Source organism: Meleagris gallopavo, chromosome 3 (genome assembly GCF_905368555.1).
Source record: "Meleagris gallopavo chromosome 3, MGAL_WU_HG_1.1, whole genome shotgun sequence".
Lineage (NCBI taxonomy): Eukaryota > Metazoa > Chordata > Aves > Galliformes > Phasianidae > Meleagris > Meleagris gallopavo.
Window position 1 is genome coordinate 34,428,632 of NC_139406.1, and position 19,228 is coordinate 34,447,859.

Genomic DNA, 19,228 nt, shown 5'->3' on the forward strand with positions numbered 1-19,228 from the left:
ACCAGTCAGTGGGTAGGAATTAATTCTGATGGAAGAAATTTAGCTTTTAAGTAGAAGAAGGTAGAGGGTAAGAGGGCAAAGGAGGGTACTTCTCTTTCTTGTATTACCAGCACTTTTTTGAAGTGTATGCCTTTACGTACATAATCCAGAAATCTCCTGTCCCAGTCAGCTTGCAGTTGTGGGGAGGCTGCAACCACAGCTATCCTAGGTGCTCTACCAAAACATAACAGATAACAGTTGTTTGCAAAGGTTGAGAATCTGAGTATTGAGTAAGGTGTAAAAGAAAATCAAATGACCTGGAAAATAATGAGATAGTATGTAATACAATGAACAGTATTTGGGAGGAAACAACAACAAGAAGAAATCTCAAATGTGCTCTAACCCACTTTGATCAAAACATGACTAGCATTTATTTCAAGTCTACACCATCATTTTGATGTTTTTCTACGTGGTAGATTTAAGCATTTGGTTCTTTCCTATAACATTTGGTGTTATATAAGATGTCATTTTAGAAAATATGAGATCGTGCTGGAAAGCAATTTCCTGAAGTACTAGGAATAGGGTCAAATCTTTATCTAGGGTTGTACTTGCAGTTCTGGCAATTTTCTTCTTTAATAAATATGGATAACTCTGTAGGACAGCAAATGCTGTCCTTCATCTTATGTCAAGGTTTGAAAAATGGGTTGTGTGGAACAGGATATCTTCTTAAAGACAGAAGATGATACAAAGTTCTTGATCCAACAATGTAAAAAAAGCCAAAGACACATTTACGTGGTTGTGTCATCTGAACCCTGAGCAGTCAAACATAAATCACCAGAGCTGAGGAGGTAACTAAGGAGTCATCGTGATTTACCAGCCTGGACCTTAGGCAAGCCTTGTTGTCTTGGGCATGGTGCTACATTAAGTTTCCCCAGTGCTGGATGAGAGCTGTTTTGCATCTTGGTAGCTTGTGCCACAGAGCTCTTAAGTTTTCTAAATTTGTTTCCACAAGTTTGCATAGACATAGAACCACAGAACGTCCTGAGTTGGAGGGGACCCACAGAGATCATCAAGTCCAGCATCTGACCCCACATAAGATCATCAAAAATTGAAAACCTAGGTCTGAATGTGGTGTCCAAACACTCCTTGAACTCCAGCAGCTTGGGACCCTCCCCACTGCCCTCGGGAGCTGTTCCAGGGCTCGACCACTCTCTCACTGAAGAACCTTTTCCTAATTCCTTCATAAGGAGCAGCGATGGGGGATGGGAAAGGAAGCCATCTCACAGGCAAGCCTACTGGATGTTAATAGATGGCCTCCCAGCTAATTCTAGGCATGGAGGTTGTGGAGTAGATAATGAGCTGGGTGCCTGGACCTTCAGTGTCGCTGCTATGACCACACTGATGGGAGCCCTGGCACAATGGTGTCATTCTAGGCCAGCTGTCCTGGAGGCAGATCCACCTCCATTAGGTCTTCATCTGGAGGTGAAGGGCCTATGGTGACCCTCTGAGGCACTCCACCTGAGCCTAGTGCAGCAGACCAAAGGAAGAAGGCTCTTGTTCTTCTATCTCCTGGCATATTGCTGGGGGATTTTTTAGGCTCACCTGCAGGATGTCTGTAGTTTACTGCTTCTGAGTTAATGGTGAGTGTAGGGTCTGTGGTTTGAGTAGAGAGTTTGTCTGGCTCTCCTGCAGCTCCATTGCTGTGATCGCACTGCACAGAGCACAAAGATGCTGAGGTGGTGCCAAGTCATCTCTGTGGGAGATGGATCCATGGGTTGCTCAGCATTCCCTAGATGTTTGCATGTACTAATGTACATATTTTCCAACTGAAGTTTTTCTTTCACTGCCTTCTTCAATGGATGATGGGAAATCTCCAGATTCATAGAATCACAGACTATCCCCAGTTGGAAGGGACCAATGAAGATCATGGAGTCCAACCCCTGGCCTAACGTAGGATCATCCAAAATTCAAACTTTGTGTCTGAGAGCACTGTCCAGACTCTTCATGAACTCCAGCACTCAGGGCCATGCCCACAGCCCTGTGCAGCCCGTTCCACGCCCACCGCCCTGTGGTGCAGACCCTTTCCCTGACCCCCAGCTGCCCCTCCCCTCACACAGCTCCATGCCGTTCCCTCGGGCCCTGTCGCTGTCACACAGAGCGGAGCTCAGCGCTGCCCCTCCGCTCCCTGTGAGGAGCTGCAGCCGCCATCAGGCCTCCCCTCAGCTCCTCTGAGCTCCTCTGGGCTGAGCCAACACAGGGACCTCAGCTGCTCCTCATATCTCTTGCCCTCCGGACCCTTCATTGTCTTTATAGCTCTCTTTTGGATGCCACCTAATAGCATCAAAAACTTATTGCACTTCTACATGCCTCATGCCTGTATGAGAAATGGCTGTAGCAAATGTAGACCCAAATTAGACAAGGAAGCATTCGTGAATTGATGATTTTTGAATACAGGTTATAAGCTAGTGTTAGGAAGTGAGTTTAGCCCATTCCAAAACCAGAAAAGGGGAAAAAAATAATAAAAGAACTTTTATTCCTTTGAAAGTACTTTTGCCTTCTCTGTGCTGATCGGCCACCCACAAGAGCTGCTTTCGCATGAAGGCAGTATTTAGCAAGATCCAAACCGCAGCGGCTCTCTGGGAACAGCCCACGTTCAGGACAAACATCTCCCGTCCCCGCGGGTACCGCTGGGCAGTAAACCCCAAACCGCTCAGGATCCCCACAGCCGCACGGGGATCCCCTGCATCCCGTCCTGCCGGCCGCAGGGCACGGCTCGGTACCCACGGCCTGCTGCGGGCCGCGGATGGGCGGGGAAGGGGGCGCAGCCGGCCCAGCGGGGCGCGGGAGGGAGCCCGGGGGTCGAGTGCTGCCGCTTTAAATCCTATCCCCGGGGGCGGGGAAGGGGCCGCCGGGCGGGGTGGGGGGGCCGAGCGCGCGTCCCGGCGGGCGGGGGAGGGGCGCGGCAGGGGGCGGGGCGGCGGCGCTTGGGGGCCGCCGAGAACGGGCGAGAGGGCGGCGGGAGTGGAGTTTGGCTGAGAGGGAGCGTGGGGCGATAGCGGGGAGCCGGAGGCTCCCGCCATGGCCACGTCCCCGTGCAGCAGCAGCGGCGTCTCCTCGTCGTCCTCGTCGGGGCTGGGGGCGGACGCGGGGCTGGAGATCCGCACGCGCTCGGTGGAGCAGACGCTGGTGCCGCTGGTGTCGCAGGTAGAAATGCGCTTTCCCGCCCTCCCGCTGCCCGGCCCCGCGCGGGTTGCGCGGCTCCGTCCCGGCGCGGGGGCCGGGACGAGGGATGCTCCCCTCCCGCAGTCCGGCTCCCCGCAAGGTCGCGGGGCCGTTGCGTAACGCCGGGGCTCGGCTCCTCTGCCCTGCGGAGGTCTGAGGGGCGGCCGCGGGGTTTCCCCGCCGTCTGGACTGTCGCGCTCGGTTGTCCCGCCCGGCGTTGGCGCTCCGCTCCGCGCGTTTGGGGCGGGCGGCTTTCGGGAGCTGGCTGCGCGGGGCGGCATCGATCTGAGCTCTCATCGCACCGGGGGTAGCGCTTGAATGTTAAGAAGTTAAATAACCTGTAAACTGTGACCTCCGAACGTGTCCCGCACGGTCCTGGTCGAGCTCGAAGCGGTAAATCGGGTTTTGAGTGTTTGTATGCTAACAGTTTCGGTCGGCTTTGTTATTTGGTCCTTAGTTGCAAAATTGGAGTTTGGAATGCCCAATAAAGATGTTCTTGCTTGAAGAAACTGAATGAAAGTAACATGTACGATGTTTGCTTGATAGCGTTTTTGTACTTTGAATGTGGATTGTAAAAGTTACTTAAACCGATCTGTGCGTCTGTGCAGAACCTTTTCGCAGCATGTAGCGGCAGTACAAAAACTCCATTAGTCGTAGTGATGCGAAATTGCCTTTGTACTGTGGCAGTCCTCTTGGAAAGACGCCGTAGTCAGCCCCGTTTTGCACGGGCAGCCTATCGGAGAGGGTTGTAACCGTGGTTCTGTACTTATGGTAGTTTCTTATCCCAATCAGCTCAGTGAAACCCACCTCAATGGTTCAGCTGCTTGTTCTGTGGCAGAGCCTCATTACACGTCAGTGAACTTTCTACTCATGAAACAACAGAGATGTAAAACATGGAGATCCCTTTTAGGAAGCTTAAGGGCAAACAAAAACCTCTCCAGTTGCCAAGGCTGGGCTTAACAGCTTTTGCTAAATCCCTCCTTTTGACAGGTTTCTGTGATGAGGCGCACGTTCTTATTCTGGAATACTCCTTAGTAGAGGTTGTCTTGTACCTTTGTGTATATATGTAGGTTGCTCTGAAAATAATGCCTCCTGTTAATTTCCATGGACACTCCAACAGATACAGAGAGCACATTAACACTGGTAGAACAAATTCTCAGCTGCAAAACATAGTTATGTTTCAACATAGTTACAACCATTAATTCTGCAGTGAACAGGAGCCTGCGTGCCACACTCATAAATATCTGCACCAGCGAAGGACCCACTGTTGCTGCTGCTTGAATTGTATCACCTACCTCCTCACTGTGCTCACATCCACTGTTTGGTCTCCATAAATATTCAGCAAGTACTGATGAATGTCACTGGGTGCCGTTTTTTCTACATGAAGGAATTCAGGCACCTTTTCTTTGTATGCACTTCCATATCAGATGCCATTGTGCCAGACTGCCCCTCTGCTGCCATCTGTCACACAGCAACAAAATGTAATGGAATGTTGATGGGAAGGTCCAATGTCTACTGCCATATCACCAACATCAGCCTCTAATGTGTGAGCCAACAGAATAAAACAGGAGGCATTAGTTTCAGAGCATCCCTCATAGTTGGCAGTGCCTATGTTAATAACCACAAAACCTATGATCATCTCTTCCAGATATGCTAAACATCTTTCATTAATACTATGTTAGGAAGATGTCTTAGCATTTCTGAAAACTCAAAGCTTACTGTTCTTCTAGTGAAGTGCTCCTGACTTGGAACAAGCTTGCGCCCTTGGAGCATGAGTGCTGAGCTCCGTTCAGATTCAGGCTGAAGTTACTGCTGGTATCAGTAGTAATTCCCTAAACTGGCCTGATACAATGCCCTACTTATTGTACAGGTTTCAGTTATTTCCGTACTTGCTTCATGGAGATTTTTTTTAGTAGGCATCTCATTGTCTTTGTTTGAGGGTTTATGCAGAAATAGTGCTTCATCTCTTATAATTTGTTTCCTATATTCTGCATAAGCTATGTATCTTCAGCAAGTGCAGGACTTTGGCTTTGTGCTTGTACAAAATACTCTTGCAAAGGGAATTTTTATTCATGCTTTGAAGTAAACTTCATAGGTGACAGTTTTGTTAAAAGCTGGGAAGTGCTATGTGATACTTGCGTGCAACTGAAAAAAAAGTGAGAATGTTGTTACTGCTTTTCACTACCGCTTCTAAAAGAGGTAGTCTCACTTTCAGCCTCTTTTGTTTATCTAAATCTTTTATTAAGCCAAAAAAAACCCCACCAAACTCCCTGCATTGATTCTTATTTTAACTCATGTCATACTGTAAATGTGTTTGACTACCTTCTCTTACTCAGCATTTATTTTAATGGTAGTTTTCCGCTTGCTTTTCTTAGACTACATAGTGTCAGAGTATGTTTACTACCAGCAGTGGTACAAGATTCCTGTTCTCCCAATTGGAGAAGCTACCCTTAGATTCTTTACTGGATATGCTCATGAATAAACTTTTCTGAAAAGTTAGTATTTACAGAGCTGAATTAGATCTTCTTTTTATTTAGATCTATTCTTAGCCTCATGCTTACCTCTTCTAATAGCTCCACAACTGACAAAAGAAGATTGTAGACTTTAGCCACAGTTTGCTAACCTTTCTTTTTAGCTATCTACATATCTGTGCTGTGGAGGGAATTATTCTGCAATATTGTGCAAAGCATTTGGCACGCAGTTCAGAAAATATGGCTTTATGGGTCAAACCCCGTTGGGCGCCTTTAGTTCCGTGTTTCACATGAAAAGTGGCACAGTGTTCTAAAATCTAGACATCTCCTTCACTGCTGCTGCAATTTCCAGACTAATTAAGTTGGTTTTTATTTTTCTATGGAAAGTTTTTGGCAACGTAAGTCAGGAAGGGTGTTTAAAGCGGTCAGTGCTGACTCATTTAATAACAAGTCATTTAAAATGGTCGGGGAAAAGCAAAGACAGGGAAAAAGCACTTTTCAGGATGTGGCTCCACCAGTGACTTCCTCAGCTGCCATTATGTATGTACCTGCTTGCCAGTCTAGCAGTAAGCAGGCATCTTCTCAGCTGCCTGTCTGGGTGGGTCTGTTCCAGGAAAGCATTCTGACAAACTGTAGACCAGTTTTTTTTTGTGAACCTTCAGAGTAAGGCACTTGAAAAAGTTCAGAGGTGGAAGTCTGAGCTCTGTCTGGTTTCTGAAAGAAAGTCACTTCTCATAGTTGTAGGGAACCTTCCTGCCTGTGTACAGACTTGTGGGATAGCAGCTAACTCCTCAGCTTCAGGCAGTGCATTTTGCCATAGGCACTTTGGAAAATGTTGTGTCCACATGTTACTGAACGTGATTTTCCAATTTCCTTGTTGTAGGTGATACTGACAGAGGTTTGGGGATTTGTTTGGCCAATGTAGTCAAAGCTTAAATAATTAAAAAAATCAGTCAAGTATTTCTGGATTTGTTCTTGTCAGTTTCAGATTCTGAATAAACAGCCAGTGGTATGTGCCTTGAGAAGGAAAAAAAACAAGCCTGTTCTTTACTATGATATTGTTTCCTTGGTTTCTCTGAAATTACTCCCATTTCAGTAAACATTACATTTTTATGTACATAATGCTCTGCCAGCATCCGGAAAACAGCTCTTGGGCTCTCTGGTAAAAGAGAAATGTGGACATTAGGAGAACATATGACATAGGAGAGGTTACAGGAAGCATGTTTGCTTTCCATTGAGCAGAGAAGGCTAATGGCAGAGCTTGCTGTTGTCTGCAACTATGCGTGTCAGGCAGATATGGTGAAGGTAGGTCCTTCCTAGAGATGCATGGTGATAGGCAAGAAGAAAATGACAGAAATTGGAATATGGGAAACCTGAGATATAGGAAAAGGCTTTCTTTTGCTGTCCCAGTACTCAAACAGTGGAAGATGTGTGCAGAAAGTCTATAACCTGCATTTCTCAGTGGGCAAGACCTTGAGCAACATGCAGTAATTGGACCTGGCTGAGTATGGAGCCATACTAGATGTCATCTGGTAGTCTCTTTCATCTTATGCAGATTGCATGTTTTTTCATGCCAGATATTGCACTGAAAAAAGTTGTGCTGCTGAGGAGTAATGGTCAGTTATCATTGCATACAGAAAGCTAGGACTGTATTTTCGCATCTGTATCACTTTAGTGATTTTCGTCTGACATTTTTATGTGGTTGGTTTTGTAAGATGCATCTGCAGTTCTATAGTTGGATCTTATCTTTATTGCCCTGAATAACTTGGGATCACTAGCAAACTTTCATTGTTTTATTACAAACTTATCACCCCTCTCTCTTTGTGATAGTGTAGAATAATTCATGTTCCAGCAAAGGTTTCTGTGAAACTGCTATTGGTAATCTCCCTCTGTTACAATGAGCGATCATTCACTTTCTGCCTTCCTACTTCATCTTTCTCCTCATTCATTGAAACCTTTTGAATGGTCTTTGCTGAAAGAGAACTAGGAAGCAGAGTCTATCCTTAGCCCTATAATCCGTGACCTCTCCAGAGAGCTCTGGTTATGTTGTGAGGCAAGATTTCCCTTCAGAAACACCACATATTGAGTCTTTTCCATCATGTCATTTTTATTTGGGTGTTCATTACTTCTGTTTGCCTCATCTTTTGTATTGATATACAAGCATCAGGCAACCTCTATACCTCAACTATCAATCTACTTTTAAGTAGGAAGTTGCATGGAAAAAGCTGATATCATCTGTTACATCTTTGTGTTCCTTGAAATACTAGTGAATGGTATATAAAGTTGTTCTTGTTCATTGTACCTAACATTTTCATAGCCTCTTCTACTGTCACTTTGAATCAATAACTGATTGTATCAGGCTTATACTCCTGAAGAAACCGACTATAAGAGCTGGTAAATTACTTTGTTTAGTGAAACTGGTGTTATTCTGCATGGAATGCATAAGCATATTCAGTCAAAGAGAGAGGTTTAGTAGAGCTGCAGCCACGGAGTTCAGTGTGCTACTTTTGCATGACATTGAGTGTTATCTGTACACTAATATTGTGTTTGGGAAAGCTGTTTTGTGTCCAGTAGCAGCAAAATGTGGAACAGCAGCTCATGTTCAGTTCTGCAGCGTGGATGTGGATATGGATCTTTGTGGCCTTACTGAAGAATATTTTATCAGGATGTGGCAAAGTTGCTTCATAAGGCTTATTTGTGGGGTCGCATGCATGGACGGTGCCAGCACTGGCCAAAACTTATGTGAGAGGTTCTATTGTCACTTATGTGACAAGTAACACACGTGACACATTTTAACAAATATTTGTTTCTTCTAAGCACATCTAGTAGTCTTGGGGATTATTCAGTCATGGATTTGTCTTCATGGGTTTTTACTAATGACTGTAAAACTGTTATATCCCAAAAGCACTCTTAGAATCTATCTTTCTATCACTAGTCTGCAAAAACTGGAAAAAAAAATCCTGCTTTTCCTCAGCATCATGCTTTAGTCTTTTATGTAACCTAATGTTCAAAAGTCTGGAGTTGTAGTATTGTATTGGACTACGGGCTCATTTACAGACATACTTCTGAGATTTTTGCATATTGAATATATTGTCTTTTTTTCCTACATGTCCAATCCCCCACTTTTATTTATTTATTTTTTTAAATAAAACAAATGAAAAACTAAGTTTTGTTAATTATATCCATTAACTGTTTTATATGTAGCAAAAGATAATTCCTCTTCACTTGGTGCATCCCAGGCAAGCCAAACATTGTACATCCATGCTTTAGAGATTAGGTAGAAGAGTGTCTCTTACGTTCCTTGGACAACTTTCCTAAAATTAATGAATGTTTATTTTTGTTTGCTTCCTGAATGTGAAAAAAGTCTGAGCTTTTCTCCATTTCGGCTTACTTGCATTTCTCATGCAGCAGGTGCACCGAGAGACTTATTCCTTGCCTGCCTTGTTTTGCTGCATGTTTGGGATACTTCTAGGCCTTTCTCTTCTCCAGAAGGTTTTAACATTTTCTTGTGTTGTTGACTCTTCTTGCTGCAATATGGTGCCAAACACTGGGAGTTGTCCCTTACGGCTCTTCTTGGAGGATGGAAAAAGTAAAGTAGTCCATGTTTGTCTTAAACTTACTACTTTCTTCAGTACACTTGAGGGAGGAAAAAATATAATGAGTGCTCCCTTTTAAAATGCTTCTTGGGTACAAATGTTTCTCTTTCCATACTTTAAGAATTCTGCCAACTCACAAGCTTTGAGCAACTCCAGGATTTTCTTCCGTGTGAATTAATTTGGTAGTCAGTGTAGACTTGGCACTGTTGTTGAGTAATAAAATTATGAATTACTGTGTGGAGGCTTATGTTGTAACTTGTACTGAGTGAAGGAAACTTCCTGCTAAACTAAACAGAATTTAGTAGTGCAGAGAAAGCGTGCAGTGATTGCCATTGTACACTTTAACTTTGCTGTTAACTCTGGAAGCATGTGGTATGCTGCTTGTTTACAGAGCTGTACCTCATTAGATTCAATTAGTGACTAACTCATTGTCTCCTCCCTTTGGTTCCATAGGTATTTTGGATTAATTTATGACTTTGTGTTTTGTATTATGAATCTTCTATTCTATACAAACATACATTTTTCTGGAAAATGAAGCTTGCAGCAATTCAGCTGTTACTCACTCTACCCTAGGTACTCTATGCCCTTTAAAGAGACTGCTTTTTTCTCTTTGATTTATGCAGGAAAGTTAACCACATGAGTTCATCATCTGACTGTAGATCCTGTGATTAATTCTGTCGTACCACAGCCTCAGATGCATCGCTGGGCTGATGCTGTTGCAGATTTCTCATCACTGAGGCTTGTTCCTAATTGACAGCTGTTTAGTTGTTGAAGCTGGGTTGTTAGGAATCGGTGAAAGGGAGATAGTTGCTTACAGTTGTGGTTTTTAAGGTATATTTGAGAGCATAAGAATACCTTAGGATATTTTAAATAGGTGAATTTTTTTTAATGTAACGTTAGTTTTTTAATATTAGTATCACTAATGACATTCTGCTTTACAAAGAAAATTGCATTGGAACGTTTACCACATGAAATCTTAACTGGTGCAACTGGCTTTGAATTCAGCTTAGCACCTCCATTGTGATATTCAGCTTTGGTAACATAAATGAATTACTGTAACATTTCAAGTAATTGAAGTAAGATACTTCATAGTGACTTTGCTGAAAATCAGCTGCTCTCTTTCAAAGGAAGCTTATCTTTTACAATTGTAAGATCTGATTAACGTCTTTCCTATAGATTAAGCAAATTTTTGTAGTTCTCCAGCAGAGTGAGTATTATATCAAAACTGCCTCACAATGGCCCTGCACATAAAGAATGAGAGCAGCTTTCTTGCTATTCAGCATTGTTAACAGACGGTTTTAGATTAGGCACTGAAATCCCCGGCAGATGAATTAGGAATGAATGATTGCAAACAGTTCTGATTATAGATTAATAAAATTGCTCTATGGTAATACGAGACCATTGCTTTCTGCATTGCAAAGCGTAAACCTTACTAGGTAAAGCCTCATCATTTCTACTTGTTGAGTTGTACTGCCTTGTTTAAAGCTCGTGGGATAACTGAGCAGTAACGTAGAATCTGGTCCTATTTTTTAATTGATAATTTGTATAGTGAACAGGATGATTTCTTGTTTTTATACATTACATGAATAATGAAATGTTAGGATAACTCCTAAACACAAGTTGCAAAAAACATATGAGCAAATACTATGATTTTTTCAGAGTTATATGGAAAAATATTACATGGTTAATTTTGTCATCAAGCAACACTTTGATATGGACTTTTTGTATTAAGCAGAATGAATGTAACCACTTATAACCACACTTCACGTATTTTCAAGTAAAAACAAAGCTGAAAATTAGTTCTAGTAACTCAGTGTTGTAAATGCCTTTTTCTTATTCACAGGGATCAAAGCCATTTGGAAAGGACATTCTGTCCCAACTTATCAAGGATTTAAAATGTAGAAGTTAAAACAGTGTAAGGAATGTGCCCTTTCATTATCAGAGTTTATTATGTTTTGAAATTCCTTCAGTTGTAAAATTGAAGAATATTTAAATGTAATTTGCTCGTGAGCTCTTCAGATAATGGTTCCTAAATTATATGCAAGTTTTATGTTGCTGTTGTTGTTTACACTTCTCTAAGTGGATAATAGTTACATGCAAAGCCTTTTCCAGAGTACATTGTACTTCTCTGTTAATCCCTAGACTACCACGAGTTTTTCAAGAAGCAGTACCAGATGTTGCTCTGAACTGAAGTGGTATGCCAAAGAACTGCAAAGGTAGCTTCCTCTAAAGAAGAGTTGAAAAACTATCCTGTCTGTAACATGCAGTATAAGGCATTGTGTGACTGGCATTCATATCAGTGAAGCTGCCTATGGGGCTAACAAGCAACTTTTTCCACATCTGCAGGAGCCAGTCCTAACTTGAGTTGGAAGAGTTCTCAACTGCAGACAGTATCAGTGTGGTATTTGTGTTACATCCTACGTTACAATATCTGAATTTTTAGTTCCCCAACAGTGGCTTTTTTCTGAATAAGAAGATCAGAGGTGTCTCAGGCATTGCTTGCACAGGCAGCAGAGGTTTAGATGAGCTAACAGAGGCAAGTTAGACAAGAAAGCCACAATAATTATTTGGCATTCAGTCTTTGGTTTTAGGTTTATCTGATCATGTTTGTAAATTGAGTTATTTCTGAGACTTGCATCTCTCTGGTGCTGAAAATGTCTGCATCTGTTTTGACCACATCTGAAAGTACACTTTAAATGATGGGCTCCCATCTGAGATGTTCTTGTTTTAACAAAACAAGCTTGCTTATGCCCAGAATTTCAAGTGCAGAATGAAAAAAAGGTAATAGTCGTATTTTTGAAATCTACCCATTCAGGTTAGAAGGTACTGAACTGGAGAGCAACAGGAGTTGTTGTTGGCTTCTCTACCATTAAGACCAATTATTGCATTCATTAGCTCAAATTCACTTTCCTAGTGAGGAAGTTGTGCATTTCAGTAAAATTTCTGTGTGGTGACTGCTAGAATGCAAAGGCATTAAAGGCCATTTTATTTTTTGATACATCTTAGGATAAATAAGTACATATACCATGATGTTCGGGGCACTTGATTTACATATTTAGTCAGAAAATGTTAAATTAGACATTAGAAATTGGTTAAATTTGAATTAAAACAAATTATTTTTCCCAACTTAAGTGTCAAATTGCTCAAAAGTGGAAATCTCATTCTAAACTTCCACGTGACTTTTCAAAAAGAGAATGAAATTGAAACTTGAGTTGTTTAAAAATACGTATCTTCCCCACTGTCACTGGTTTTTATAGAAACCTTCTTTTGGGCAAGAAGATAAGTCACTTGTTTGACTTGCAAGGCGTATAACAAAAAGAGTGAAAACTTCAGTGTTGTTAGATCAGTGGTCAAGCATTGCTGAACATTGTTCAGGGTTCCTTATCTTCCTCTGCTCTGTGTGGGGTGGGGGAAGAGAAAGGAGCATGGCAGGAGTGTCAATTTTCTGCCAAGTATCTTTGAATCAACGATTTTCAGGGAGTTTGTGAAAACTGAATTTTACGAAGCAAGTGAATTTCTCCTTTACAGCAGTGTTATTTTAGTAACATTATTAGGATATTTATCAATTCCACATAATGCATGGGTCCATGGATTGCAAAAACTATTGTCTGTTGTTTGCTGTGTTGTTTGCTTCTGTTTCTGCAGAGTTCTTTTTAGCAACTTCTAAAAAAAAAAAAAAGAAGTTTAAAGTTGGAAATAATCTTAATCACATAGGAAAAAAAAAATAAACCAAAGTTTTCATTTGTTTGGGGTGGAGAAATCTCAAATGCTCCCGAAACACTCTAGAGGAAATAAATTGGTGTCATAGAAGTACTACATCACAACTGAACAAGTTCATCTGTATCTTTACTATTTTTACTTCTCCAAATGGTGTTGGGTTTGAATCTTGAAGTTTAAAGGACTCTTGGTTTTCTAAAAGTGCATTCAGCACAAAGAAAGGCCATTCCCTGCATTAGTACATCTGTGAATTCAATCCTTTTGTTCTCTAAACAATTCCAAGAATGTGTAACAAGTGTATAGTAATGAAGCTAATTATCTGAGGTGTGTATTCAAATATGGAGTTCTGAACTCTTGTCTTTCCTTGCAAAGTTTACAGAAGTCTGAGGTAAGTTTTGAAGCCTAGATCAGAAAGAGATGTGAGTGTAGAGAGCTCTTCTGACCCCCATCAAAATAATATTGTCTACATGTGAAGCTGTTTTGCATGAGAAGTACAAGTTTAAATGTTGTTTTAAAATGCAAAGTACAATTTGTAGTTAATCAAAACTCTTGATACAAGTGTAACATAGCGATGAATGTATCTCATTTGCTTGTTTTATTCTTCTATTTGGGTTGTTTTTGTTGATTTTTTTTCCTAGGTACCCAACGTGTTTAGCCCCTGTTAGAGACACTAGTTTAGGTAGGCTGGCAATTTGATTTGGTAGGGCTCTTTTTGTGCTGCTTGTCAGCTTCTTCTTGTCACTGCCCACCCTGGATTATCCTTTCTTCCTGTCCAGTCTTGGCTTATCAGCCATCAGCTTGTCAGATGCTACATGTGAAAGATTGCCAGAGGTTCCTATAAGCACTTGCCTGCAGATAAGTGAATTAGCTTACAGGTTGTCAAAGTGGTTTATTTCATTTGCTTTCCTGAAGGCTTTTGCTAAACAAAAGCAATAAGATGTTTTTGGAAAGCCCTCATATAAAGATGCAACTACAACAATCTCAGTACTGCAAGTACTGCATCCAGATGTGGAGTCCTCAGTGTAGGAGAGATGTGGACCTGTTGAAGCATGACCAGAGGGCCATAGAAATGATTTAAGGGATGGCACATCTCTCCTGGGAGGACAGGCTGAGAGAGCTGGGGCTGCATGGAGAAGAGACCCTCTGGGGAGACCTGAGAGCGGTCTGTCAGTATCTAAAGGGGGGATATAAGAAAAAAAAAAGACAAATTCCTTATCAGAGTCTGTTGTGGTAGGACAATGGGAAATGGTTTCAATCTAGAACAGAGGAGATTTAGATTGGATATAAGAAACCTTTTTTTTTAAACAGTAAGAGTGGTTGAGGCACTGGAACAGGTTGCCCAGAGAGGTGGTGGATGCCCCATCCTTGGAAACATTCAAGGTCAGGCAGGGTGGGGCTCTGAGCAGCCTGATGTAGGTGTCCCTGTTCATTGCAGAGGAGTTGGACCAGGCAGCCATTAGGGATCCCTTCCAACTCGAATGTTTCTATGATTCTAAGTGTAAAGGAAACTCAGTGTTCTGGTCATGCAGAGTTTTTGTACTGTCTTTTGCATCCTGTTTATAGGCAGTGTGAGGAATATATGTAAATATATGGTAGCAGTATCGTATTGCTTCTTGCAAGCTGTTCCTTTACAGAAATAGTGTCTTGAGGCCCTGTACAATGTATTGAGGTCTGTGCAAGAGGGGGTTGGTTGTCCTTTCATACACATGAACAATATGTAGAAGAAAATGTTCTGTTTCAGTTGTTCATAAAGCAGAGACAGATGTTTCAAATACTATTTTAATGCTAAGTAGAACATGGGTTTCTACATTTAATTAGTGCATCAGTAGCTAATGCAATAGCATTTCATAGAATCATGGAATATCTAGATTTGGAAAGGACTAAATATCTAGACTTGGTCTAGACTAAATATCTAGATTTGGAAAGATAAGGCCATTGAGTCCAGCTCTTGGCTTCACACAAGACCACCCAAAACTCAGACCGTATGTCTGAGAGCATTGAATAGACACTCCTTGAACTCCAGCAGCCTATTCCATGCTCATCACCCTCTGGTGCAGACAATTTCCCTAACCCCCAGCTGCCCAGAGCTCAGCACTGTCTCTCCGCTCCCGTGAGGAGCTGCAGCCACCATCGGGCCTCCCCTGAGCTCCTGAGCTTCTCTGGGCTGAGCCAACAGGGACTTCAGCCACTCCTCGTACCTCTTGCCCTCAAGATCCTTTAACCTCCTTTGGGTGCTCTCTAGCAGCATCCAAAATTTCATTTTTGTGAATCTTTTCTAGCTTTTGAAAACTTTCAGAGTTGAATTCCTACAGTTAAAACCCGAGTAGGAAGATAAGGCCTTCTAATTCTTAAAAAAAAAAAAAAAAAAAAAAAGCCAGGTGCGTGTGTGTATGTGGCTATTTTGTAGATGAGTGGTCAAAATCTTAGAAAATAGTAAGATTTTTCTTCATGCCTAGACAGATTACTGATTTTGGCAGACAATTTCTAGGACAGGTAAGCAGGTAGTACTTCCTTATCCACCTCTTGAGTTCCCTGAGGTTTGTCTTCTGTGATGAGAAGCTTTCCTGACAGTTCTGCTTGTAGGCCTTGCAGGAGCACAGGACATCCACTCCTACAAGTATGGTTGTATTCTGTAGCAGATGTAGATGTTAGAGCAATGTCTGCTGCTGTCTGGCTGAATGAACCAGAAGACCTGTCTGTTTGTCCTTGGGGAGTTACATAAAACCTAATGAGATACAGTGCCCAAAAGTAATATTAGAAGTCATTTCCCACTCCTCTAGCTCCCAGCTTAATATGAGTTAATAAAAGTCTGAGCTGTGTGGAGACTGTTGTGGCCAAAGTTTTTACGTGTCCTGTCAACCTTACTTTGCGGCATGCTCCTGTTGTGTTTATATCTTCTTGCCTAGTATGCAGTGCTATTGCATTTTCTTAGCAAAGGCTTTCCATTGCTGTTATTGTATTTATTTCAAAAATATATTTTCTACCTATATGATATTAATGGAAGATGCAAAGGTGAAAATATGCAATCTATAAGATGAGCTGTTAATCTAAGTTTGCTACAAGCTATAGCTAATCCTCACTTTACAGAAAAAATACCGTAAGTATTTGCTCTAACAGGAAAACTGATAAGGTGAGGCAATAACAAACATTACTCACGTAAGTCTAAATCATCCTACGTACAGCGTGCAGGGTGAGGAGGTATGTAAGGTACCTTCCAACATAATTTCCCAGTTTAACTTCTGTGTTTGTGGAAATGGCTGTGAAATAGCTACATTTCCGTTGGTTTTATATATAGTAGTCTATAAACACTTCCTGAAACCCAGTCTCTTAAGTATCACTTCATTCTGTCATGCAAGACTTAATTACACTGATAATAAATAGGCATTATGATATTTTTAGTGAAGCATGTTGCCATGATGCTTCCTGTGCATGAAGCATATAACAACTTAAATGCCATATCTGAAAGCCCTCCAAAAGCTTTGAAAACAGCTGCTTGGAAACTGCCACAATTGAACTCGTTTCCTTAAATATCAAGTACAGCTTGGTCTGTTATGGCTATATGTTTGTTCCAGTAATGTTGTGGGGGAGAAGGCTGTTTTCCACAGGCTGTTTTCCGCAAGATACTAAGGGTTGTAACTGACAATTTCTTGAAATCACACAATCTTTAAGCTGATCATCTCAATCTCGCACAAGTATTTCATGTAAAAGTATGAGTTCTTATTCAACAGAATGTAAACATCATTGAAAGGTCTGTTTCCTTTCTAGCACCTGGCGGGTAAATTCTTAAGTAAACAGTATGTAACGTATTTCTCTTGTTCGGAGAGGCTTACAGGTAATCTCTGCAGTTGTTAACTCCTGCCCAGACACCACAAGTGTTAGTAACTGAGTGATATGGTATGTAGAGAATTAAATATGTGGGAGGCCTTAAGTTTAAAGCAGAGCTTAGGTAATGCTCTTGGAGTTGCAGGGGTTTCTTACTTAAAAATTAACAGTTATGGTCTGATTGCATTGGCTGGGCCACAGGTTGCAGTGATGTAGAGGAAAAAGCAATTTTTTGTAATTTGAAACGTATTTAAACACTATTGCTTGATTTTTAAATTATAAGCTTGATTAAGTCTTCACTGAAAAAGTCTGAAACTGCAACAGCTATTGGTTTGAAATACAGCATTAAAATTAATTTCCTCCAGTAGCTTGTGCCTCTGCTTTTTCATAAGTTTGTTTTAAATAGGGGATATATCTGAGTATATCTTGTCATGTTTACCACTTTATGAAGGAAGAGATATTTCTCGGAATTGTACATTCTTCTTGCATACCCAGCAATGCTTTTCACAGATAGATGTGCCACCCAATCTGCTATATGTGAAGAACTTTTCTTGCTCCTTTGACATCATTAAGGATTTTACGTTCAGTCTTACTCATGTTTCTAGAACCAAACACAGCCCTTCTTCCTTTAGCTGATACATATTTCCTAGATTTCTCTACCTACTTCTTTCAGCAGGAATTACCTGTTCCTGTTTCAGAGCTGTCTGCTACTTTGTTTTATATATATATATTAAATATATATAAATATTAATATATATAAATATATATATATATAATATATATATATAATGTGGGTGTTTTATATATGTGTATATATATATTATATATATTCTTATTTTTCTATGCAAAATTTACTGTATCAGTACAGGCTGCATTTGCCATATCTAATGTTGTAGTGTTGATAGCTCTTTAATAGGCATGAAGGTATTTATATCTTGATATAGAATCACAGAACCACCAAGGTTGAAAAAGATTTCCAAGATCATCTATTCCAACTGTCCACCTATCTCCAGTATTTCCCATTAAGCCACGTCACTCACAGCATCTAAATGTTTCTTGAACACGTCTGGGGTCGGTGATTCCACCACCTTTCTGGGCAGCCCATTCCAGCATCTGACTGCTCTTTCAGCAAAGAATTTCTTCCATTACGTTTTTTCCATAATGTCCAACCTGAATCTCGCCTGGTGCAATTTGAGGCCATTCTCTATAGTCCTATTGCTAGTTATTTGTGAGAAGAGGCCAACACCCACCTTGCTGCAACCTCTTTTCAGGTTATTGTAGAGAGCGATAAAGTCTCACTTGAGCCTCCTCTTCTCCAGGCTGAACAATCCCAGTTCCCTCAGCTGCTCCTCATCAGAGTTGTGCTCCAGACCCTTCACAGTTTCATTGCCCTTCTTGGGGCACACTCCAGGACCTCAATTTGTAGTGAGGGGCCCAAAATTGAACACAGTACTCAAGGTGTGGCCTCACAGACCTGATTCCAGAGAGGTGATCGCTTCTCTGCTCCTGCTGGTTGCACTATTTCTGATATAAGGGAGGATGCCATTGACCTTCTTGGCTACCTGGACACACTGCTGGCTCTTGTTCAGCTGAAAGTCAACTAATACCTCCAGGTCTGTTTTGTCCACATAGTGCTTCAGCCCCAAACCTGTAGCATTGCCTGGAGTTGTTGTGTGTATCAGACCTCTTGACTGATGTCTATTGGTCAGTGAGTTTTATTCCATTCTAACATTACAGTTGTTACTCAAGTGGCCGTAATGTAGCTAGTCCCAAAGAAATTATATTACCCATCTGGGTGTTGTTTATTCCAGGAAAGATCTGTAAAGCTTTACCTGCACTTACAAACTACTTCAGTGTGTGTTACAGACTAGATGATGCTGGTGGTGGTACATGCTACTGTTTCTTGCTTCAGCTTACATAATGGGAATGATGGGGCTCTCTGTCTGAAATCATGCAGTACTGATGATTCCTTATGAAGAGAGTGCTAAAGAGGTGAACTTCACCCATGTCTGAAATAAAAATGTTTCTAAAAACGTTTAAAAATGATTAACTCAAAGTGTCATCTTAGTGATTTTTGTCATTTACATACCTCTACAGTAACATATGGGATTAAAATGCCCTTGAAGATTTGTAACAGACCGTGGGATTCCTTTCATTCTGCAGTGTTAGTTTTGTATGCATTTTTTCAGGGTTACACAGAACGTGTTTAAACTTCTGCTATTATGAAATGCTGTGGGAGGCAGACTTGCAGACAGGATGTGCATCCAACTTGTATTCTATTTGTTATTCTACATACTTTTGAAAAGTCATTAACTCAATGAGTGTTTGAGTCCTTTGTTTACATAATGTTAGGTTGCTGTTTGCTTAAATATCAGTTGAGGAAACAGAGTTGTGACTCTCTAGCAAATTGTTTTTTTCACA

The 19,228-nt window shown here is 41.3% G+C and overlaps 1 protein-coding gene across 1 annotated transcript in view; it reads left to right on the plus strand.

Annotated features, from left to right (window-relative positions):
- Positions 1 to 2,938: 2,938 nt before the first annotated feature.
- Positions 2,939 to 19,228, plus strand: part of CTNNAL1 (catenin alpha like 1) — a 59,630-nt gene continuing 43,340 nt past the window's right edge. Inside the window, exon 1 of the mRNA XM_085220596.1 lies at positions 2,939 to 3,183. Within this exon, the coding sequence (XP_085076722.1) occupies positions 3,058 to 3,183 (126 nt within the window). The 5' untranslated portion in view covers positions 2,939 to 3,057. The remainder of the gene's footprint in view (positions 3,184 to 19,228) is intronic.